Source organism: Stegodyphus dumicola, chromosome X1 (assembly GCF_044657685.1).
Source record: "Stegodyphus dumicola isolate Sdum_Otavi_A_Nest chromosome X1, ASM4465768v1".
In the NCBI taxonomy this organism is placed as follows: domain Eukaryota; kingdom Metazoa; phylum Arthropoda; class Arachnida; order Araneae; family Eresidae; genus Stegodyphus; species Stegodyphus dumicola.
In genome coordinates this window covers 256325906-256351791 of record NC_140780.1, presented here as the reverse complement: position 1 = coordinate 256351791, position 25886 = coordinate 256325906, and the positions used below count along the sequence as shown (strand labels likewise).

Sequence of the window (25886 nt, the reverse complement as noted above, 5' to 3'; positions counted from 1 at the left end):
CTAGGAAGTCTTGATGATACATAGTAGATTCCCATTGAACAAGTTAAAATGTGGCTGAATAAACATTGCTTTTTATTTAGTTGATTAAACACTGCCATCAGCCAGCATAAATAACTGGGTGCCATAGTACTTGCTTTTTGGAAAATTAAATTGATACCCTTACATTTTAAAAATATAATTTTCAAAAGAGCAAGCTTTAGCAGGTCTAGTCAATAAGAGAACCAGAAAAACAACAGTGTTGCGCCTAGGACCAAACCTTAATTCAAAATGAATTAGTTTTGATTTCATTTTGATTGGCTAATAACATGACTCTAAAAATTATTATTGACTGGTTTAATCCACAAAACATCACCAGCATTATGTAAAAGTCATATGACATGTACTAATCTGGAAATCATGCAGTCTAGAGGGGTTTTATTATAAGCAATTACTATTTTACGACAGAAAAGGGAAGTATCCAACTTAAAATGAAGGTTTAAGGAGCTACCTCAAATTTAAGTTAGAATATTTCCTGTTAGTAGCTTACTTCCAGCTACATGTCACTGTTTGCCTCTCTGTATCACCAGTCATAATGCAAGAAATCACAAAATGTTGAAGAAAGAGTATATATAGCTTGCACCCATTGTATTTCATAATGGGAATGTTCTTTTTAGGAACAAGTGTGTTGAATTGACATGACACCTACATTTGATTCCAAGTACATAATTATGCATTGTAACACCATTATTATCTACATCCGCTGCCATGATTGAAGTTATTTGTGTTTCCTGCAATCAAAATCATTACACAAACACATATGTATGAACTTATTTATGTGTAATACTAAATACTAATGATGCTAAATACATAATGATAAAAAAATTAAGACATAAAATGCTACAGATAGGGAGATGAAAAAACGCATATTAAGCCATATCAAACTATTCTGCATTTTTTCCAATTTTCATAGTGCAGTTTGCCTGCAGATGCTCTGTTCTCAAAGTGAAAGTATAAATCCTTAGACATGCATGTAATTTTAACTTGCATACAGTCAAAAGTCGTTAATCCGGACTCGTCGGGACTTCGGCGATTCCGGATTACAGATCATCAGTTGAAATCTGGTAAGATGGCATGCAGAAATTATAAAATTAAAAATATGAAACCGTAATTTATGAAATAAAGAACAATTATGATCTAAAGGGTATCAAAATTTACAAAAAAAGCTTAATATTTAATTGTTTACTTTACTTTCTTCGCTATCGGAAGCGAATTATAATGATGAGGAATTTGATTTAAATCATATCAAAGACGGAGTACGTTGAGATGAAATACTACATTTAGTAAGGAATTATAAGCCAAATAAAATAAAAACATCTGCCCTGAAGATCAACTTCCAAATCATTGCGCGCCGCGGCGTCCCTTCGACGCAGAGCAGCGTGAAATTGATAAACAGATTTCGGAATGGTTAGATAAACAAAGGATATGCCTTTATCCATTTTTTGTATAAACAAAGGATATGCCTTTATCCATTTTTTGCAGCAATTCCACTTTTTGTTTAATGGACTTCGAAACATACTTTCGCTTTGTAGATCCTTTACATATTAGTAAATATATATCGGAAATTCTATTTGACATAATCAAAAGTTCAAGCTTACTTTTATAAAACTGGTCTAACAGTCTGCAAAAAATAATAAGCCGGATCCAATTTGAAGATTAAGGAACAACGCAATCTGCAACATTAACTGAATTAGATAATTTTAGCTTAGCTTATACTGTCCGTTATACATTAAACGCGCATGCGTAAACGTATTTTGGGCATGCGCACATGCATATTCGCAGCCGTAAAGGACTTTCTGACGCATGCGCAGAAAGTTTGTAGCTTTGAGGTCCGGATTAAGGGTGTCCGAATTAACGACTTTTGACTGTATATCTATTCGTTTATGATTTTCATGCATTTATTGTATTTGTTACTTCAGATTACCAACATGTTTGCTTTCAGTCCATTTTACTACACTTTATGGAAGAAAATATATACCTTCTTTCTGTCAATACAAGCTAAATAATGCAGAAAAAATTTCAAATCATTTTGACAGTTTAAATTTACATAATGTAAAAACATTTCAAACCATTTTGATAGTTTACAAATACATAAGGTAAAAAAGTAATAATAAATAATAGCTAAATCAATACATAAGCAGTTAAAATACAGGGTGATCAGCGAATAAGCCCTGATTTTAAAATTAAATATCTCTACAACAAAGATCGATAGAATTATGCAGTAAACTGTACGTTTATTAGAAAAACTGTAAAAATGGTGTACAAATGTTTATAAAATTTAGTTATGAAAATCGTTAACAGATGGCACAGTAATCACAATGACCTATCAATAGCCTTTAAAATGTGCTTCAAAGTCGAAAGTGATCAGTACAACTGTTGGCTAGTGAAAAGAGGCTAGCATAGAAAGTGAAATAATGTATTCCATTGAACAACGTGTATTTTGGTTCTGGAATTTCACCGATTAGAACAGTCCTACGGCAACACGTTGCAGTTTTCAAAACTGATTCAATGTTCCAGTTGGAAAACCATTCTCATGCTCTTCGCGAAATTCGAATGGACTGGCAGCGTGGCTGATGATCGAAAGGGAAATGTTGGGCCTAAGCAAACTACAGTCACTCCTGAAAATGCAGCCAAAGTTTCCGGATTTGTTCAGCAAAATCCTAGGAACAATGATCGACAACGACAGATTTGATGGGAGCTGCATCTGGTTCACAGATGAGGCAGATTTTCATTTGAATGGAATCATTAATAAACAAAAGATTTTGGGGTACTGAAAATCCTCATTTGTGTGAAGAAAAAGCCAGTATGCGCCTGCAGTATGCGCCAGAGGCATTATCGGACCCTTTTTCGTACGAAAAACGATAACTACTGAACGTTACGTTACAATTTTGGAACAATTTGTCAGCACTCAACTAGCGTAGGAGGGTCGACCAGGTGTCGACTGGTTCCTGCAAGATGTGGCCATCAAACAAATAAAGTTTTTCACTTTCTTCATAAATACTTTGAGAATAGAGTAATTGCGTTAGATTATGCTCAATTTACTGACACAGGAATAGCTTGACCTCCATATTCTCCCGATCTGAGTCCATGTGACTTCTTTCTGTGGGGTGCATTGAAAGATGCTGTCTATGGAAGCAATCCTGCTACTCTAGATGAGCTTGAATCGTTGATTGGTGTTGCATGTGATTCCATTTCCGTCGAGACACTGCAAGACATGATGTCAAATTTCACTGTTCATTTACGGTTCTCATTGTTTTGAATGGAGAACATTTTGAAAAAATTGTATTTTGATTGCAAGGGCTGCTTCACTTTATTTGTTTAATTAATTTTTTTGACTCCTTTCAGAGAGTTTTCAGTGCAGAGCACCATCTGTTAACAATTTTTGTAACTAAATTTTCTAAACTTTTGTACACCATTTTTACAGTTTTGCTAATGTACAGTTTACCGCATAATTCTATCGATTTTTGTTGTAGATATATTTAATTTTGAAATCAGGGCTTATTCGCTGATCACCCTGTATATGAAGCACTTGTTCTGCAACTTACCAAAACTTCAAAATATGACAAAATTTTTGTTTTGAAAATTTGCAATGCAAGAACTTCATACTTAGATATTTTTCCTCGATTATCTATAGCGGCTAATTTTCACTCATATCGCTGTTTCAGACTGTAAACAGTACAAAATCCAAGATCCAGACTTGTCGGGATTTAGGCGATTTCAGATCTAGGATTTTTCTGGATATTAGATTATTAGTTTGAATCTAGTGAGATGACATGTAGAAATTACAACTAAAAATATGAAATAATGGTTTGTGGAATAATGAAACATTTCTTAAGGGAATCAAAATTTACAAAAAGTTCCAAAATTTATTTTTTAGCTTTATTAAATATTTCTTTCAATGTAAGTTGTTTAAGATTTTTTTTTTTTTTTTTTTTTGTGCTATTACTTTTTCTTTAATTCTACAGACAGACATAATTTCTCATTCTCACTTACTTTTATATGCATTAGAAAATTCAAACTTTTGGTGCTATTACTTTCTCTTTAATTCTACAGATAGACATAATTTCTCATTTTTTACTTATATGCATTCAAAAATTCAAATTTTTGCTCATTATTATTCTGATATTTAGAGTCAAATAAGTGATATAACAATAGCAAAAAAATTGTTTTTAAATAGTTATTTTCCATTATGTTTCATATGCTTGGTTAATAGTAATTTGAACTTAGTACAAAATCCGAAATCCAGATGTCCAATATCTGCACCTCCAGATTATCAATTAATGAAATAAAATAAACAACCCCCAATCTAGGAATGGTGAATAATAACTCAACAAAAGAAAGCAGCTGTGCAGGAAATGTGATTTTTCTTCCAAGATTCCTGCATCTCAAAAACCTGCTGGCTAGGGAGTCACACCGTGGTCAATAACAATAGACTGATGTTACATCGATATTGGCCAATATCACATTTTCGAGCCTTGAATGGCTGTGAAGGCTGATCCAATTTCTGTGAATTCTAAATTCTGCTGCCCAGTGATTTATTAAATTCTAATGATTTTGCCATTCCTAATTTTTGAGTTCAGCCTTTAAATTTAAAAATTTTTTCCTGCCCCTACATTCTATCCCTTTCAATTTGCACCAGCTCTGGTGCTGACCTCATGGATGGAGTATCTTTCAATTGGATCTAAAAAATAAGTGAAGCTCCAAAGTTGCCATGTCTACAAGTCATCTTACTAGGTTTAAATTCATGATACAGAAATTTCTGAAATTCGGAATCGCCGAAGTTACGACCATTCTGGATCTCAAACTTGCTTCATAAACAGGGAGAAAAATGTAATATATTCAGCTCACATGAGAACTTGCTTGGATACAGATTTGGCAGCTTGAACTTCACGGTTAGCTTGAAGGCGGCATTTAATAAGCTCAGTAGGACAGAGAGTAAAAGATGAAAAGAAAGCTCCTAAACACCCAGCTGCAGCATTTTCTAATGGATTTAGATTCATGATGTCATCTTTCTTAGCAACTAAATTTACAGCTTTCTGACAGACACCATAGGCACAAAATAACACAGAGTTTTCAGCAATATTAGCTACTAAAGCAGGCACAGTTCCAGCATAAAGTCCTCTGATATGCTCATTCACAAATGTCTGTTTGAAACACACAAAGCTGTTTCGGTATAAATGTGGGAAAGTTTGCATTTTTACTTTAACAGTATCTAAAGGTTGGCCAACAAGCACACAAGCAGCTCCACCTATAAAAAAAAATTCTAAGATTATTTTTATCAATATTAAATTAAAATATCACACTGACAACACATTTTTTTAAATATTAATAACATTTAAAAAATATCTGTATACATCTAGACATTTCCGGAAAATTAAAAAACAAAGTTTTATTTTTGAATATCAGGAGCAAGATGATATGATTTCTGTTAACTCAAGAACAATTGAAAAGATCACAATTATGCATCTAAAAATGTATGTAATTTTAATCAAATCTAACCATGTAGCACAGCAAAGGAACATTGCATCAGTAAACATACAGCATATTATCTAATTGCCATCATTTTATGCACCTGGACAGCAAGATAAAACTGGTTTGGGAAGTTGACCAATATTTCATAATCTAAGTGTTAAAAAATCAAACTAACAGTTCCATAAGAATAACTGAGATATATTCTTCATCAAATTAACTATAATGGAACATCACTGATGGCTTAAGACATACGGTTAAGAATTTCTCCATACTCTTTGTAAACTATTTTAAAACATTAGTTTCATATCTTGTATTTCAAGTGAATTGAAATTTTGTTGTTGTTTTGCAGTTAAAAAGCAGATGTTGTGGCTTTTAGTGGATATTTATTACACAAGACACTGTATTTATCCACAACACTTTATTATATACAAGACACATCACACAGTACATAAAAGCTTACAAATACACACGTACAACTTAAACAACCGGCACTTATGATCTGTGCATGTCCACAATCGCTTCCTGTGCCAAGCATCGCATAGCTACACGATGCTTGGCGCATGCCAGTTCTAAGTTTGATTACTATTAAGTTCTCGATACACCACATCTCTCCCCCTTTATAACAAGAGCAGTCTATCTGGAGACGTCAAATTCTACTGGACTGATGCAAAGGTTGTGGCACAGCTGGTTTCTTTGCTAACCTGGTTGTATCAGCAGCAGCTCTGGTGGATGGGACTTAAGGTAAAATCTTTGCTTTAGAAAACGAAACAGACTCACCTACCTGGTGGCTATTATCTTTGGGTGGTTCTGGAACTCCACTCTTATTAGCTTCTCGGGAAATAACGAGGACTGGCGGTGGACATATGAACTCCTCATCGATTATGGTTTCTCCATCACGCATCTGGTTAACATGTTGCCTCCAAAGCTGGTGGTCTATATTTATAGTGTAATGTAACTGCCCATTCTTGCATTGGTCGATTCCGAATCTCCATCGTCTGTCACCTTGGTGATAATTCCTCACTGCCACTGTGTCACCAACCCCAAATCCTTGATCTACAAATTCGCAGGTTCCTTTTCGAACTCCGTCTCCCACCCTCCTTTTGATATCTGGTCTCAATAAATCTATTCTTGTTAGAATTTCCCTCTTCCGCATCAGCATTGCAGGGCTCTGTAGAGTAGTTAAATTTGGAAATTTTCTATATTGCATTAAACATGTACTGAGTTTCTGTCTCAAAGTTCCCAGATAATTTTGCATGCTTCTCAAGCATGGTTGCATGGTAAACACATACCGTTCAGCCTACTGCGGTTTTTGTGTTTGATTCCATAACTCTGTAAGAATATCTTAAACTCGTGTGAAGTGAACTGTGGCCCGTTATCACTCATTAACAATATTAGTAATCTGAATTGTGCAAAAAGTCCCACAAACATTCTATTGTTTTGAAAGCAAAGCTTGATTTCATTGGGTAGGCGGCTAGCCATTTTGAGTGAGTGTTGACGATTATAAAAAATATATGCTCAAAAATAGGTCCTGCATAATCAATGTGAATACCTTCCATTAGAAATACTCAAGATACTCCTAATGATTAACTTTTACCTTCAGAGGATCTACTTCATGTTTTGTATATGCAAAACAGTTTTTAGAAATATTTTCAATATCCTTATCTATACCATTCTGAACCACATAAGATCTAACAATTGCTTTCATCTTTACAGTCCCTAAGTGTTGGTGGTGTAACACTTTCGAAACATTCTCATGATATAGTTTTGGAATACAAACGCACTGGTCATACATTATACAGCCATCTTGGAGACTGTACTCCATCTCCCTTCCTTTTAATTCACTGCCACTTTGAAGTATTGATAGCAGAGGACTGAGTTCTGCTTCAATTTCAGTTTCGTTAGCCATATCTCTGGCAATGATTGAGAATACTTTTTCTCCATTTCTAGAAGCATATGCAACTGGCCTTTCAGTTCCATCAGGAAGTTTGTGAGAAAATACCACAACTAACCCCACTGGCGATGCATCAGTTGCCAACGTTAAGGGTAATTTTGGATCGTAATGCCTCAAAACTTTTTGTGAACACAATTCTTTTTTAATGTTTAGAAAAGCCTTTTGACAATCCCTCATCCAAACCCATTTTGAGTTTTTCTTAGTTAATTGATATAAGGGATTTGTGATTGTTGCTAAACTTGGGCAAAACACTCCATAAAAATTTACTAATCCCAAAAAACTTTGAATTCCCTAGACATTTTAGGGTCTCAGAGTGCTAGAATTGCTGATACGTTTTTATGTAAACCATTAGCATCAATTTTATGACCTAAGAATTGTATTTCATCCTGAAAAAAATTATTTTTCTCCAAATTTCTCCTAACCAACAAAATTTCAAACTATTGAAATGAAAGGTTTATTGATAACTGAATGCAAAAAATATTATAATAAACTGCTTCAGAAGAAGTTCCTGATACAGAGATTGAAAAGAAAGTCAATGAATTCGAGATGTATATTGATCATTGGGATCTTTTGAAGAGGAACTAGAATGCTTATTGAGGGATCAATCATTGCCAAAAAATGATGCCGATTTGGTGCTAAATAATACTGTTAGTCAACAAAATACTTTATTATGTTACTTTAAAATAAAGTTGACAATATTGATGATAATAATTAGAACTGGGTATATTTTGGGTGAGAATTTAAAAAAATAGATGATCTTAATCTTGATTTATATGATAAATTTTCATATTTATGTCAAGCTACAGAAAACTGTAGTTCCGCCAAGGAATACCGTTTTTTTGTAGCTTTCTACCTGGTGGCAAGCTTTAAAAGCTAAAAGTCCTGGTGGCTTTAAAAGCTGTCTACCAATAATTACAAAAAAGATCTAAAATAAGTAAAAATGCCTTTTGGTAGAAAAGAAATATTAATTCAAGTATATGTTAGAGATTTATTAGCTTTAGTTCTTCAAAGGGAAAATTATTCTAAACATTGTTTATTAAAATTATTTGATCAATTAAAGAGTAATCTTGTTCACTTGAGTTGCTAGGAGTTACTAAGGAAAAATATGCTGCTATGTTGTTTGTGCAAGCAGAATCTTCCTTACCAGAGGATATGCTAATATCAAAGAAACGCGATATTAGCGTATCCTCTATCTGCACGTTGTCAGATAAGAGAAGTCAATGCAGAGGATACTGATGTGAGGAAAGTAACAGAGAAAGATGATTTAGAGTGCATATTAGATTTTTTACAAGATGAAGCTGAGGCAGAAAAATGAATTTAACTAGCCTTGCAAGGTTTTAATTCCAAATCTAAATGGATGTCACAATTGCCAATAAATTACCATATGAACAGGTTAAGAATAAAATTAAATTTGGGAGTTTTTTTAATGTTCTAAGTGTAAGAGATTTATTGATGCTGACTCTGAAGTTAAGCAACATATTCTGCTCAAATGCTCTTGGGAGATTATTTTAAGTGAGAAAAATGACTTTAGAAGATAGGGAGTCACTTGCACAAAAATCCAAATGTGTTTTGTGTTTAAAGCCAGCATATACAGTACATAAATGCAATATTAGAGCTAAGTGTTTATGTTGTGGGAAAAAACGTTATATGCATTATGTAGAAATATATCGCAAGTATAATTATGCAGCATTACAGAGACCTCAGATGGAAAAAAATCTGGCAACAACTTCCAATGTCAAGCAGACACTTTCAAACATATCAGTAACTCCAAATGTGATGTTACCAGACATTCAAATTGACTATTACAAGAAATGGGGAAAACGTGCTGCTAGAGCTATTTCTGATACCACTTCACCAAGTCTGTAAACTTCACCTAGTAAAAACTGAGAGATATAGCCCTAGAAATGAGTTATAAACCTGAGAGTTATGAATATCTTCAACATTCCTTTTTTGGAGATGAAAATAAATGTTATGTAAACATGAAGTACTACTTTATATTTGTCTAGTATTCATAGAGATTCATAGAGATTCATAGAGATGCAATTTAAAAGCTCTTAACAAGTTATTAGTGAAACTGTACTACCAGTTTTCAAACAAGCTTTGAAAGAATTAGCAGCATTTAATGTAAATGTTATCAATGACAATAGAAGTCCCATTCAAATCTTATTTGGAGCAGATGTCAAAGGAAAACTCTGACGGGTGGGTGTTAGATATTAATTACTTTGCTTGCCGATAGATGGCAATGCCTCTAACCTGACTAGCTAGGCAAGTGCACAGTATTTGTGCTGCGACACACTCTCGTCACTTGCCGCCAACCATGTAGCATCAATGTCTATCTTATGTATAAGTCATCTAATTTAATCTTATAAGAATAATTTATCTATGTTTGACAAGTCAACATATATAACACGGTGTCAGAGTTAACCATGCTCACGAATTTAATGCATAAATTAATATTTTAAGGATTACGTGCATTTGAAAAACTTGGAATCAAAAATGGCGCATAATATGCCCATGTTGTCACCGTTTGACGCTGGATAGAACCCTTCTGAAGCTTGGAGACACTGGAAGGAAGACTTTGAGGTCTATATCGAGGCAGTAAAATATAGCCAAGAGTCGGAAAGCACAAAAACTGGGCTTTTTCGACATGTTTGCGGTGACGAATTAAAAAAGCAATATCGATCATTTGATTTGAAGCCAGAAACGGGCAGCAGTGAAGTGTCCTTGAAACAAGTGCTACAAGAGTTCGACAAATATTTTGCAGATTATCAAAATGAGATTTATGCATCATTCAAGTTTCTGGAAATAAAGCAAGAGAAAGGAGAGAAATTCACGGACTTTTACTCAAGGCTACAATGTGCAATAGTAGATTGCAACTATGGGCAAGCACAAGGTAGAATGCTCCATGATAAAATAGTGCAAGGCATCTCAGATAAAGCGTTAAAAGAACGGCTAATATGAGAGACAAATAGAGCAAAAAAGACGCTGCAGAATATCATCAATGAATGCAAGGTGGCCGAACATAGCAAAGCACAAGCCACTGAAATGAGCGGGAACAAAATCACTGTAGTCGCCCTCAGAAAAAATAAACATTGATCAAAACCCGCACATATAACACAAGTAAAATAGTGCATGTGGTGTGGGAGAAGACATGAGCCAAAGAAGTGCGCTGCATTCGGAACAGTCTGCTGAAAGTACGGTGGGAAAAATAACTGGGTGAAAATGTGTCGCACCAAACCAAAACAGAGAGTGCACACCGTTGAACGTACGGAACATAGCGACTTGGAGTTTATTTACCTAAGGGAAGTAAAAACTGTTGACGTGGTGGATTCAAATAAAGCATCAGTCTGGTACCAAAAGATCACTGTAAATAAGAACGAAGTGAACTTCAATTTAGATACTGGAGCTCAAGTTAACATTATACCCAAGAGTGAATTGTTAAAGTGGAGTGAAAAACCAATAATTAAAAAAAATAAACAACCAGTACTGGATTATAGTGACAACCAAGTACCAATACTAGGTGAGTGCTACCTTACTTGTAAAACTAAAAAATTGACAAAAACTCTCAAATTTCTGCTAACTACTCTGGAATCATCTCCTATTTTGGGTCTTCCGGCTTGCCAAGACTTGGGTCTGACTGAAAGAGTGTATCAAGTCAAGCAGGAAAAGAAACAAAATGAAGTGACACCAGAGCAACCCCAGGAATTTGCAAATGTGTTTACTGGTGTGGGAAAACTAAATCGCCCAGTAAAGATAAAAAGATGGAGGAGATTTTTGGCAATGAGAACAAGATAAATCCATACTTTGATGATTTAGCCCTAGGATCGTCGTCTGTCAAAGAACATTGCAAGTTGTTGCGGAAGACACTTACGATAGCCAGAAGTGCTAATCTAAAATTTAACATCGAGAAGACACAGCTATCTCGGACCTCTGTGGCTTATTTAGGACATGTACTGTCTGATAAAGGCATTGCACCTGATGCAAAGAAGATCCAAGCGATTGAAAAGTTTGCAGAACCAAAAAGCAGAGAAGACTTGCAGCGATTTCTAGGAATGGTGACATACTTAGCAAAATTCACACCTCAGTTGTCAAATCTACCTCATTCGTTAAGGCTACTTTTGAGAAAAGACAGCGAATGGTTATGGGATGAAAACATCCAAAGAGACTATGAGCACCTAAAACAGATTATTGTGCAAGCCCCATGTTTACAGTATTTTGATGAAAGCAAACCTGTAACTGTGTCAGTAGATGCCAGTAAATATAGAATTGGAGTGGTTCTCCTACAAAATAATCAACCTGTGGCTTTTGGATCAGCATAATTGACAGAAACGCAGCAAAGGTATGCGCAGATTGAAAAAGAACTCTTAGCAGTTGTATTTGGGTTAGAACATTTCAACTACTATACATACGGAAGACATGTAACAGTGCAGACTGATCATAAACCATTACTAGGCCTTAGTAAAAAACCTTATGATACAATTACACCCTGTCTTCAGCACATGCTCCTCAAACTGAACAGGTATGATTTGAAATTGGAATATGTCCCAGGAAAAGAATTGCTAATAGCTGATGCCCTGTCCAGAGCACAGTCAACTGTTGACACCTTCAGTCAAGAACCTACGGTTAATGTAAATCTCACACAAGCCTCTCCAACAAAATGGCAGGAAATCGTAAAAATGACAGAAAAGGACCCTGAATTGCAAGATGTGTTATTTCATATCAAAAATGGATAGCCAGAAAGAAGCAAAACAAGGCCAGCAGCACAACCTTACTGGCATTGCAAAGAAGAGCTTTATACAACAAAGGATGAAATAATTTGTCTAGGACAATGACTAGTTGTGCCAGCATCTCTTAGGAAAGAAATTATGAAAAAACTGCATGTGTCTCACAAAGGTATAGTTTCTAGAAAAGCTAGAGAATATTTTTACTGGACTAACATCAACAAAGATGTGGAAGAATATGTTTCTAAATGTGTGATATGTCAGAAATATCAACAAGCTAATCAGAAAGAAGTTCTTTTAGACTGTGATCTACCAGAGAGACCCTGGCAAAGGACAACAATATCTGTTAATGATAGACTACTTTTCAAAATATGTAGAGCTGAAACCACTTAAAAGTATAACTGCTCAAGCTGTAATGACCGTTATGAAGTCCATTTTTGCAACACATGGAATACCAGAGAAGCTCATCACTGACGGTGGACCACCATACAATTTGGAAGCATTGCGGAAATTTCTTGAAGAATGGGGTGTTATGCATAACATCACATCACCACATTTTCCTAGAGCAAATGGGCAAATTGAAAGATTTGTCCAAACTGTCAAGAAGTCTCTGAGCAAAGCTGCGGAAGAAGGAAAAGACTTGTATATTGTTTTGCTAGATTATAGAATTCAACCTGCAAAAGATTTCAAATTCAAAATTTCAAATAAAAGGTGCAAGTAGAGGCTTAGAAAAAAGGCAGATGGTGCAAAAGAAATATGCCAATAAACACGCAACCCAGCTTCCAAAACTTCATGAAAATGATAAAGTGTAGTTCAAATGGAAAATTAAAGAACCTTGGAAACAGAGTATGATCATGAAGACAGGTCCTCAACCAAGATCTTATGTCATAAAAGCGAATGATGGAACTGCGTATAGGAGAAACCGACATCACGTTCATAAAGACAAGTCTATGTCTGAAATGACAGAGTGGAACAGAACAGCAGAAGATTTGTTTGGACTTGATCAATCATTACTGGATCAACCTGTTCTTGTACATAATGATAAGCAGGATCTACCTAAGGTACAGGAAAGTGATTCTACTAAACATTCTCAAATTCGAGGAAATGTGTCAACTGAACCAATGTTAAGACGATCAAGTAGAAATAGAATAAAACCTCTTCGATATAGAGACAATTAGGAAGAACTTATCGATGCCAAAAAATTATACTTTATTTATAGACTAATTATGGAACTTAATGAACTGTTCAGAACTCTAAAATATCAGTTTAATTAGTAAGTCACAATTTTAAAGATTTGAGTCATCCAGGTATGCAATTTTGCTATGTTCTCTAAAGTCAACTGTTAAGTAATAATTTAATGTCAAAATGTTTTCTTAAGTTAACTGCTAAGTAAGTAATGATGTAAAATAATTATTGTACTAAGTTAGTAGCATACACTAGTCTTGTTCTATAAATAAAAAGGGCATGTTAGATATTAATTACTTTGCTTGCTGATAGATGGTAGTGCCTCTAACCTGACTAGCTAGGCAAGTTCACGGTATTTGTGCTGCAATACACTCTCGTCACTTGCCGCCAACCATGTAGCATCAATGTCTATCTTATGTATAAGTCATCTAATTTAATCTTATAAATAAACAGTAATTTATCTATGTTTGACGAGTCAACATACAGTGGGCTGCACCAATTGTCTTGTGGTCTTGCAGTCACTGAAATGAGGCTTGGATGGTGTTATGGGATGAATGACTGATATTTCAAGAGGAAGGAGTTCATCTTTATTAGTGTATTCTTATATTTAGTGTACTGTATATTAATTTTTTAAGAAACATGTTGAAACAATAAGAGCTGTAAGAATGACAAAGCTTACCAGATGTATAATCTTTAGATCAGCAATAAATAAAGTGAACAAATGTTGTAAACATATTTGGCTATTTTCAAACCAGTTTCCTACTCAGATTCGCTGCTATTCTTTAACAGTACATTTTGATACAATCTTATCATTTGCTTCATGGGAATTCCAAAACAGCACACATTACATGCTGGCACAATGCGCACGCAAACATTAAAGGGCTGCCGCCAGATAAAATGCATGTTCATTATATTCTGAGTTGTTTAATTTGCTGACAGGGTGCTTTGCCCATCTATTCTTCTCACCATTACATAGATAATGCGAAAGTACCTTATTTTTTCTACATATACTGAACATTACTTAGTAGCCATTATAAGTTTCCTCTTTGTACAAACGAAATGCATAAGGTCAAACGTCAGAGGAGACTGGCACTACGGAGGATATTTTTTCTCTTATTTTTGTGAATCTATGTGGTGACGTCAGTATACAGATTCTAGTTCAGATAATTTTAGGATGTTTTTGGACACTGTTAAGGAATTCTCTTTGACTGAAGACATGAAAATTTCTAAATAAGGTAGGTGCATACAGTCAAAAGTCGTTATTTCGGACACCCATAATCCAGAATGATCTATAATCCGGACCTCAAAGCTACAAACTTTCTGTGCATGCGTCGAGTTGACGCATGCATGCAAGGCCTTTACGGCTGCGAATAAGCGTGTGCGCATTGCGTTGTTCCTTAATCTTCGAATTGGATCCGGCTTATTATTTTTTGCAGACTGTTAGAGCAATTTTATAAAAGTAAGCTTGAACTTTCGATTATGTCAAATAGAATTTTCGATATATATTTACTAATATGTAAAGGATCTACAAAGCGAAATTATGTTTCAAAGTCCATTAAACAGAAAGTGGAATTGCTGCAAAAAAAGTATAAAGCCATATCCTTTGATTATCTAATCATTCCCAAATATGTTTATCAATTTCACGCTGCTCTGCGGGGGGAAGAAAACGACGCGGCACGCAATGAATTGGAAGCTGATCTGTCAGCACTATCCTTATCTTCAGGGCAGATGTTTTTATTTTATTTGGCTTATAATTCCTTATTCAATGTAGTATTTCATCTCGATGTACTCCGTCTTTGATATGATTTAAATAAAGTTCCTCGTCATTATAATTCGCTTCCGATAGCGAAGAAAGTGACAGAGGTTATTGAAAACGAAAGAATTTCGATTGACAAATTAGTCGGTATTCTCGACACAGCAATTATAGGACTTGAACAGCGGAACTTTGTAACTAAACAAGAAATTATGTCTGTATAAAAGAATTAAAAGAGAAAGTATTATCACATGAAACGAAGCAACTTATACAACTTACTGATAGAAATGTTTAATAAAATAAACAAATAAATATTAAGCTTTTTCTTTTTGTAAATTTTGATACCCTTTAGATCATAATTGTTCTTTATTTCATAAATTACGGTTTCATATTTTTTATTTTATAATTTCTGCATGCCATCTTACCAAATTTAAACTGATGATCTATAATCCGGAAAAATCGATAATCCGGAATCGCCAAAGTCCCGATGAGTCCGGATTAACGACTTTTGACTGTATATTTACTAATATGTAAAGGATCTACAAAGCGAAAGTATGTTTGGAAGTCCATTAAACAAAAAGTGGAATTGCTGCAAAAAATTTATAAAGGCATAATCCTTTGTTTATCTAACCATTCCAAAATCTGTTTATCAATTTCATGGTGCTCTGCGGCAGGGAGGGGGACGCCGCAGCACGTAATGAATTGGAAGTTGATCTGTCAGCACTATCCTTATCTTCAGGGCAGATGTTTCTATTTTATTCGGCTTATAATTCCTTACTAAATGTAGTATTTCATCTCGATGTACTCCGTCTTTGATATGATTTAAATCAAATTCCTCGTCATTATAATTCGCTTCCGATAGTGAAGAAAGTGACAGAGGTTATTGAAAACGAAAAAATTTCAATTGACAAATTAGTCAGTATTCTCCACACAGCAATTATAGGACTTCAACAGCGGAACTTTGTAACTGAAGAAGAAATTATGTCTGTTTATAGAATTAAAGAGAAAGTATTATCACATAAAATGAAGCAACTTAAACAACTTACATCGAAAGAAATGTTTAATAAAGTAAACAAAAAAATATTAAGCTTTTTTTTTTTTTTTTTTGTAAATTTTGATAACCTTTAGATCATAATTTTCTTTATTTCATAAATTACAGTTTCATATTTTTAATTTTATAATTTTTGCATGCCATCGTACCAGATTTGAACTGATGATCTATAATCCAAAAAAATCGATAATCCGGAATCGCTGAAGTCCTGACGAGTCCGGATTAACGACTTTTGAGTATATTTCCTTTGTGTAGTGCTAAGATGAATTTTCTTTTTGGTAAAATTATATTTTAGGGTAGTACCCCTGGCAAAACTTGGCGATTTTTGGTAGTACATGGATACCGAGTTTGTGAAATTCTTTGACTTATTATTTTGGCTTGCATAACAATTGCCGCTACACAAAGCCAAAATAACAAGAACTGCACAAACTTGGTATCCATGTACACATTCGACTTATTTCCACTTTTAAAAAAATCCCCAAATTGCACAAAAATGACATTGCGCACTTTCTTGACTTTATCCATGTACACGTCGACCTATTTTCAGTTTAAAAAAATCAAAGAATTGCACAAATTTGCATTGCACACCCCCTTCACTTTGTCCATGTACACATCGATATATTTTCACTTAGAAAGTCAAAGGAGCACCCAATTCTACAATACAGGCATATAAAAAATACATAATCTCAAAAAACTACATTTTAAACCAAACAATAAAATAACATAAAAAAGGAAAAACATGTTATACATTTAAGCACTACAAAAAGCAAATATCCACTTACCCTATTTAGAAGTTCCTTCGATTAATCTTCGAATTATGGTAACTTGGCGATTTTTTGGCGAAAATTTGGCAACTAACCCTGCTAGTTTTTTTTTTTTTTTTTTTTTCCTTGGACGCCATTTTGTTTTCATGAAGTAAAGGCATTTTTTTTTTTTTTACTCAACATTTTTTTCCAGCAATCTGCTAGCCGAATTACGCTTATGCTAAAACTTTTATGGTACAAAAGTGCTTAATCATGATGAAGATTAGGTGCGAAATTGAGAGAAAGTGCAGAATCGCCCACTGCGTGCCGCGTTTTTAAGAATTGCACATACAACACGGTATCCATGTACACGTCAACCTATTTTCACTTAAAAAAACATCCCAGAATTGCACAAAAACGGCATTGCGCACACTCTTCGTTTATCCTTGTACACATCGACCTATTTTCACTTAAAAAGTCAAAGAAAATTGACAAAAATCCAATTCTTCTTACTCTTGCAAGAAGCGCCAAACAAATAAGTGGATGATTCTGCACTTATTTTGCGAAAATTGCAGCGAAATTGTTTCTAAGTGCTTATTAGCTAAAATCCCGATTGGAATTTTCCGGAAAATGTCACATTACATGTCTCATGATCTCTCATTTCTCTGAGACAAAATAATCTGTGATTCGAACTGTGTACTTCTCAGATTATTGCTAAAGTCCTAGCTAGTAACCTTTATCGCCTTACCAAAATGTCGCCAAACTACCTGTTACCATATTTCAAAGATTAGCCATTCCTTCATCTTTAGTCTGTGGCACACAAAATTCCTTAACAGCATCCAAAAACTTCCTAAAATTATCTGAACTCGAATCCGTATATCGGCGTCGCCACATCTGAACCTTTCTTCCTACAAACCCATTCAAATCCCTCTAAATGGTTTTTACGTTTGACTACACACATATCCTTCCTACATACAGGACACTTATAATGGCTACTAAGTAAATCTTCATTTACACACCAGTCAATTAATGCTTTTCTTTCCTTTCGTTCCAAATCATACAGAAACTTCAAATTAATCTTACTACATTCAGCCATTCTACCATCTAAACGAATAAAACAAACACCACAAAAGCACTTAACATCGCATGATTCAAAATTTCCCGGAATCAAGCACCCAATTACATCACAATAGGGTTTCCATAACATTCAACTACTCAGGCTACCATAAATTAAGCAACAACTTGGCGAGAAATGAAACATTTTCGCCAAAATACAAGGGGTACCTTAAAATCTACTCTAACTCCTTTTTTATGTTATTTAATTGTTTAATTTAAAATGTAGTATATTCAGATTTTATATTTTTTGTTTGGCTCTAGTGCAGAATTGGCTGCTCATTTCACTTTTTAAGTGAAAATATATCAATGTGTACATGGACAAAGTCAAGGAAGTGCGCAATGCCAAGTTTGTGCAATTCTCCGATTTTTTTTTTGTTGTTAATCTTTGGATTATGGTAACTTGGCGATTTTTTGGCAAAAATTTGGCGACCAACCCTGCTACAGCAACCTGCTAGTTTTTGTTTGGACGCCATTTTGTTTTCACGAAGGAAAGGCATGTTTTTTGTTTTTGTTTTTTTCTTTACTCAACATTTTTTCCCAACAGTCTGCTAGCCGAATTACGCTTATGCTAGAACTGTTATGGAACAAAAGTGCTTAATCATGACGAAGATTAGGTGTGAAATTGGGAGAAAGTGAAGAATCGCAAACTGCTTGCCGCGTTTTTAAGAATTGCACATACACGGTTACCATGTACACGTCGACCTATTTTCACTTAAAAAAACATCCCAGAATTGCACAAAAGTGGCATTGCACACACTCTTGACTTTATCCATGTACACTGCTAAAGTCCTAGCTAGTAACCTTTCTTGCCTTACCAAAATGTCGCTAAACTACCCGTTACCATATTCCAAAGATTATACTTTTTTTTTTAGTGAAAATAGGTTGACGTGTACATGGATGCCAAGTTTGTGTTGCCGCTACACAAAGATAAAATAACAAGTCAAAGAATTGCACAAACTGGATGTCCATGTACTGCCAAAAATCGCCAAGGGGAACGTGTAAAAATATTTTTACCAGAGTTTCATATGAGACCATTCAATCAAACAAAATTTAAACTGTTGTTTTCCCCCGTGCACACAGTGATCTGTACAAACTTTTCATCCATACAACTTCAGACTGGTGCTGACTGGCACTCAGCATCAGTCATAACATATGTGTGCTACATCCACACACACACACTTGGGTTGTCACACCAATAATTTTTGCCAACACAACAGGTTGCCCCGTAGCTACTTTGACAACATACTGCTTTGTTTCATGAATACTCTTTTGTCATTATTTGGCGGAGGTGCAGATAACCAGAAAGTACTGTAACAGTTTCAAATTATAATATCATAACTTTTGTCATAGTCTATGTGATCAGAAAAATGACACATGCAATGACTTACAATTTTACAATGAGAAGTATTGAAAATTTCCTTCTTGATAAATGGAAAACAATATAAATACTAATGTAACTAATATAAAAAGTATTGCATTAAATTTTGAGCATTTGATATAATTTTGACAAAGCAAAGTTATCAATAATTTTTTAGAAGCTACTTGATCACTTAATTCATATTCTATACAAACAATTACCATATTTGAAAATTGTTCTTGATCATCTGAAGCTCTTTATTATTTTAAAATTATTGAAACTTCTTTCCACACTAGCAAAAGTAACTAGCAACAATATTCTTGACGTTGCTTTTATTTTTGAGAGATCTAACCTTGTAGCAGCTCAGTTATAAAACTAAATATTTCTGACTGAATTTTACAGCATTTATATATTTAGATTACAAGTTGCTTCCTTTAAAATGTTGAAATCTAATAAAAAAATTTTTCCCTGTTAGAAAATGTGGTACTATTCCGTTTTGAGGACCCTAAAAAATCGCCAAACTATTTTTGATGCCAGTGCTGCCAAAAATAATTGTGGCAACCCTAACACAAGAAAGGAATTATAATAGTAAATAACTATCTAAAGATTATTGTTTTTATTTATATGAAAGGTTAATTTCATGTAATACTTTTTATAATTTATATAAAAAAGGCTAAACATAACTGAATGGAAGCATAAGAGTAAATACCTATTTCAGATCATTATTATAATTTATATAAAAAAGGCTAAGCATAACTGAATGGATTCCTGCATCGCTATTTCGCTATCGAGTTATCGCTAAAGCATAATTTCATCTCATTGTTTGTTCAAACATAATTTTCTATAATGAATGATGCCTTTTCTCTGAAAAAATTATATTGCAGACTTTTCGTCATGGGCAATTCCCCAATTGATAAATCTATAGGATATCAAAAAAAGGATTTAAAAATTAAACTAGTATTTCAATGGCGTCTTATGAAATATAGAACTATCTAAACTTACGCAATTTGAAATCACTACGTACACTAGATTTGGCACTTTTGCGCATACATTTTCGCTGCAATATTTCACGGTCCTCAAAATGGAATAGTACCAAAAATGTAAATCAGAAGATACTTATGTATGTCCACTTCGGTTATGAGGTTAAAATATTAAACACTTTTTAAATTTCTATTGTGAAAAATATTTTTCCTGAAAAATTAGTTTTCTCATCTATTGATTCTTGACAATCTGAATTATTACAATTTTCTTTCTCTTCATTCTGCAAAAGCATTATCTCTAAAGCTAAATTATTATATTTCTCAACATTCTGAAAACGGTTTCTCTGATCTACTACAATGAAAGATACAATTCCTCTATTAATAATATGGTTGATCTTTACATTATGGTAACTGGTAGTTTGGCGACATTTTGGAGGCGATAAAGGTTACTACCTGGGACTTTGGCAATAATGTGAGCAGTACTGAGTTCCGATTACGCATTATTTTGTGTGGGGGAAATGAGAGATCATGGGATATGTCATGTGATATTAATGGACGAATTACGGTTCTTTAATCGGAAAAGGGGGGAAATCGGGAAAAAATCTGGAAATTTTGTATTTGGCTTTATTCTGTGTTGTGTGAAATAGTGTTTGTGAATTTTTGGATCCCATGGCCGTAAGTAAAGTGAATTCGAAATGGGTATTTAGTGGTATTGAAAAGGATAGTAAGAAATGTTTTTTAAGGTTGTGTGAGAGAGAAATAAACATGTTTTATTATGTTATTTATTTTACCTGGTATCTTGCTTTGAAAGATAAGTATGATTTTAAAGATTCTGAAAGAGAATGAAGAAAAGTGTATCCGCCACGTAATGAAGATTCTGAAGGAGATTAGGTAAGTTAGTATTTTTAATTATTTTTATGCATTGTTGGAAATGTAAGGTGGAAAGGAATTTGGTATTATTGGGAAAATTGTTATTAGCAGTGATTTAGTTTAAAGTAATTAGGATTGTAAGGTAATTTTTATTAATTGAATGTATGTGCTCATGTATATTTTAAGTGGTGTTTTTGAATTTAATTATATTTTAATGAAATGATAGTTATTTTGTGAATTTTATACTTGTAGGAATTTGGTGTATGTTTAAGTTGAAATAAATGTGCATGGAAATAATTTAAATATTTGATAATAAATATTTGTAATGCTTCATGTATGAATTCGTTGGTGACATGTATAATGTAATAGATGATTTAGAGGTAAAAGTTTTTGGATATTTTATTTATTTTATATGTGGAAATGTTCATATTTGTAAAGGGTAAATACTTTTTTGCGATCATGTAATTTCATATATGTTCTTTTTACCGGGTTTAAAGATTGAGAAAATTGTCATGTATTTTCGTGAAATTTTTTTAATTTATGAGATAAAAGCAGTGTACATGGATATAGTGAAGAGTGTGCGGAATGCCATTTTTGTGCAATTCTGGGATGTTTTTTAAGTAAAAATAAGTCGACGTGTACATGGTTCAGTGATATTTTAATGAAATGATAGTTATTTTGTGAATTTTATGCTTGTAGGAATTTGGTTTACGTTTAAGTTGAAATAAACGTGCATGGAAATAATTTAAATATTTGATACTAAATATTTGTAATGCTTCATGTATGAATTCGTTGGTGACGTGTATAATGTAATAGATGATTTAGAGGTAAAAGTTTTTGGATATTTTATTTATTTTATATGTGGAAATGTTCATATTTGTAAAAGGTAAATACTTTTTCGCGATCAGGTAATTTCATATATGTTCTTTTTACCGGGTTTAAAGATTGAGAAAATTGTCATGTATTTTCGTGAAATTTTTCGAATTTATGAGAAAAAAGCAGTGTACATGGATATAGTGAAGAGTGTGCGCAATGCCATTTTTGTGCAATTCTGGGATGTTTTTTTAAGTAAAAATAAGTCGGCGTGTACATGGTTTATGTGTATGTGTTATTTTGAAAAACGCGTAAGGTGTATGGTATTGTGCACTTTTTCCGAATTTTGCAGTGAATATTTGTCATGATTAAGCAGTTTTGTTTGATAAAATTTCTAGCATAAGTGTAATTCGGCTAGTAGATTGTTGGAAGAAGTGTTCAGTAGATAAGAAGAAAAGAAACATGTCTTTACTTCGTGAAGACAAAATGGCGGCGGGGAAAAAAAAAAATAGAGGCTTGCTGTAGGGGAGTTGGTCGCCAAATTTTCGCCAAAAAATCGCCAAGTTACCGTAATGTAAAGATCAACCAATAATATCATTCCTCTTAATTATATAATTATTAATTCTAATAATAATACCATTCCTCTATATACAGTTACAATTTGTTTTATCTTATGGCTACATTTACCTTTTCTGTTTCTTGCAGTATTAAATTCCTCATATGCAACAGATATAAAAAATTTAACACTGATTTGCTTCACAATATTACTTTTGAGCCACTGTAATGATTTATCATTTAATACCTTGCTTTTAATAACCAATTTATTTCAGTTATTCTTAGGTACAATTCTCTGACAAACTTTGCTCATAATGTGTTCTTTTTAATATTGTTTTTACAATCGATATATGTGCCTTCTGTCTAGTTTCAAAGGTCTAAAATATTACAGACCCTCTGTAATAATTCCAAAAAGTATTAACATGATGAAATTTGTAAGAGCAATATTTTTGTACACTAAATTCAAACTAACAGCCCAAACAAGAAATTTATTTGGCTTGACAACTGATGTGGGAAATAAGAGCTAATATATCTTTATACAAGTCAGTTCTATTGTTTGGTCCCAATATGTACTTGAATTTGAATATTCTGAATACTGAAATCATCTTTTTCTAATTAATAATTTTGTTTGCTAACTCAGCACCACCAAATTTGAGGCAGTAAACAAAACAAACAAAAAAACATAAAATTTAGAGAAATGTATACCTGCTGATCCTGCAGTTAAATCAATAGCAGCTGTAATAAAATGCTTATACATATTTTCCACTTTTAAATTCGGGGGCTGCTTTGCATGCAGCATTTTCTGAAACAAACAGAGAATACATCAGTTCATGATAAAAGAATTAAACATAGCAATCATTAGCTAATTTTAAAGATAATATATTTTAAAAGAAAGATATAAATTATCTAATAATTTTATATCAAAGACAGTACACCAATATAGTTTAAATAACGAATGACAATCGAAAACTAGTTAGTTAGTTAGTTAGTATTTAATTATGGCAAAGCACACTAGGGCTATCTGCCTAAGGGGAGGAATGCCTTTCGTGGAGGACTTTCTAAGGGAAACTGGCTCGTATACACGTTACACATGGGGAAAACCACGAAAACGCCCATGCAGCCAGCCCGTTCGCGGGATTCGAACCTCGGACCGAACTACCAGTGTTCAGCGTCTTTACCGCTCGGCCGCTGGTGGGCCAATCGAAAACTAGAGCAAAGATTTCGAAGTTTCATTTCTCAATACTTATAGATTTTTCAGCATTCCTAACTATAGTGCAAAAATTATTATGTTACATAAAGCTCTTATAAGGTATATTTCAAAGGATTGAATTTACATATAAAATATAAACAACCGATATTTAAAAAAATTCTGAATCAAATTAACTTAGAATAACATGTAAGCATTTTTTAAAAACAATATGTAATTTTTTTTAGAACTTACAATATAATCAAAACCAACAAAAAAACTAAAACCAATTCAAAACATATTATTTACAACATGTGCTCCCATGTTTAAAAAAACAAACAGCTGCAATTGATTGATATGTGGCGCCCTCCCGTGGCTCTCTTAAGGCGTGTTGGACAGCGTGAACTTCCGGTTCCCAGTTCTCAATGGGTTTCGCAAAATTTATCACTAAAAAGCGATCGCCTTTAGAATAAAAAAAGTATATTTTATTATAAAATCTCATTATTTACTATAGTATTATAGTATGGTACGTTATTGCGCATTACTAGAGCCCTAGTTCATACTAAGGCAGGTTCTGGCTTGGCAGCTCTGTAGAAAGAAAAGGTTAGCTCACTTGGGGTAAACAAACGAAAATGCGTTCTCGCCGTCTATTGGCTGTGACGTCAGTGAAGTTCTCTCTCCTCAGATCAACAGAGATTTTCGCATTAAGCTGAACGTAAACTTATGAGCGATTGTGGAAACTGATTAGTTCTTTTTTTTTTTTTTTTTTTTTTTTCGCTCTCAAATATAATTAAATTTATATAGTATTGCATTATGCACCAATAATGCAGGCAAAATAAAAAATAATCAGCAAAATGTATCATTTCTTAGGTATAGAAACTTATAGTGTGTTTTGGTTTGATCTAATGTTTAAATAGTGGTGATATAAGTTCATTTTGAATTTTCGGGTTACTTAAATTAATTGATTCATTGATATATGTAGAACTTCTATGCATTTTATTAGGTATATTTAAATGCCAACGGTCTTCAATATTGTTGTGAATTGTGACAAATGCATATAAATATAAAGCATTACTTATCAAGTAACAACATTTTTACTACTGAAACAACTCCCAGCTATGGCTGCATAAAGTTGAACAGAAATGTTTAGTGATACATATATCTCCATGGAAGCCATGACCAGCGTCTGAAGTGGCAGACCAGACAGCAGCTACTGGATTATTTTTTAAAAAGTTACATGGGCATACAAGTCCTAGTTTTTATGCATATCATTTTAGATTTTACGATCAGAGTTTTTATGGAGGTAAAAAGCATCAAAACATGTTATATACTGCAAGGAATACAGTATTACATAGCATATAATTATATAATATCACATACACTTTCAGTAATCCAATGTAAACAAAAATACCATAAGCTTAGAAATGCATAATAAAGAAAACACTATATCATGAATAACAGGGAAATTTAAATCTATGTTAGCTTATTACAATTTCACTAGATCACATTAAGTTAATGCGATACTAAAGATACAGTATCGCATTGATTGAAATTACACTGGTTATAAATGCATCTATGGCTAAAATCACAATTCACAAAATACAGCGAGTTCAAGGGTGTGTAAGTACAAATCTATTAAAGATACATAGTTCTAGCAATCTGCATGTTTTACCCCGATGCATACAAGGGTGTTCACCGAGGGAATGGAGGCCTTTGTGAAGGCCTTTTTAAGAGAAATTGCCTTTTATCCCTATTACACATGAAGAAAAACATGAAAACTCCCATGCCATCCAACCCATTCATCAGGATATGAACCTGGGTTGACCTACCAGTGTTAGCAAGTTAAATGCTGGGCCACAGTGGGCATTGGTGAAATGTTGCACATACTTACAAATACAGTATATGTAATAACACTCCATACATAAAATACCATATGTACGGTTATGTATTATAAATAAGAAAATATCTGATACAATTCCTTCAGTACTCTTATGTGCAAGCATGTTATATTATGCATTGCTTGTAAGTGCAAATAGCATTAATATATAGCATTACTATATATGTACAAACAGCAATTATACTAATGCAATTTGTAAT

At 33.5% G+C, this 25886-nt stretch overlaps 1 protein-coding gene across 1 annotated transcript in view; it reads right to left on the bottom strand.

Annotated features, from left to right (window-relative positions):
* The window catches only part of LOC118181779 (mitochondrial ornithine transporter 1), a 35098-nt gene extending 10911 nt beyond the window's left edge, over positions 1-24187 (bottom strand). The window contains exons 1-3 of the mRNA XM_035350968.2: positions 24045-24187; positions 23309-23405; positions 4885-5284 (exon numbers count right to left, since the gene is read on the bottom strand). Coding sequence (XP_035206859.1) covers positions 4885-5284; positions 23309-23402 — 494 coding nt within the window. The 5' untranslated portion in view covers positions 23403-23405; positions 24045-24187. The remainder of the gene's footprint in view (positions 1-4884; positions 5285-23308; positions 23406-24044) is intronic.
* Between the last annotated feature and the right edge of the window lie 1699 nt (positions 24188-25886).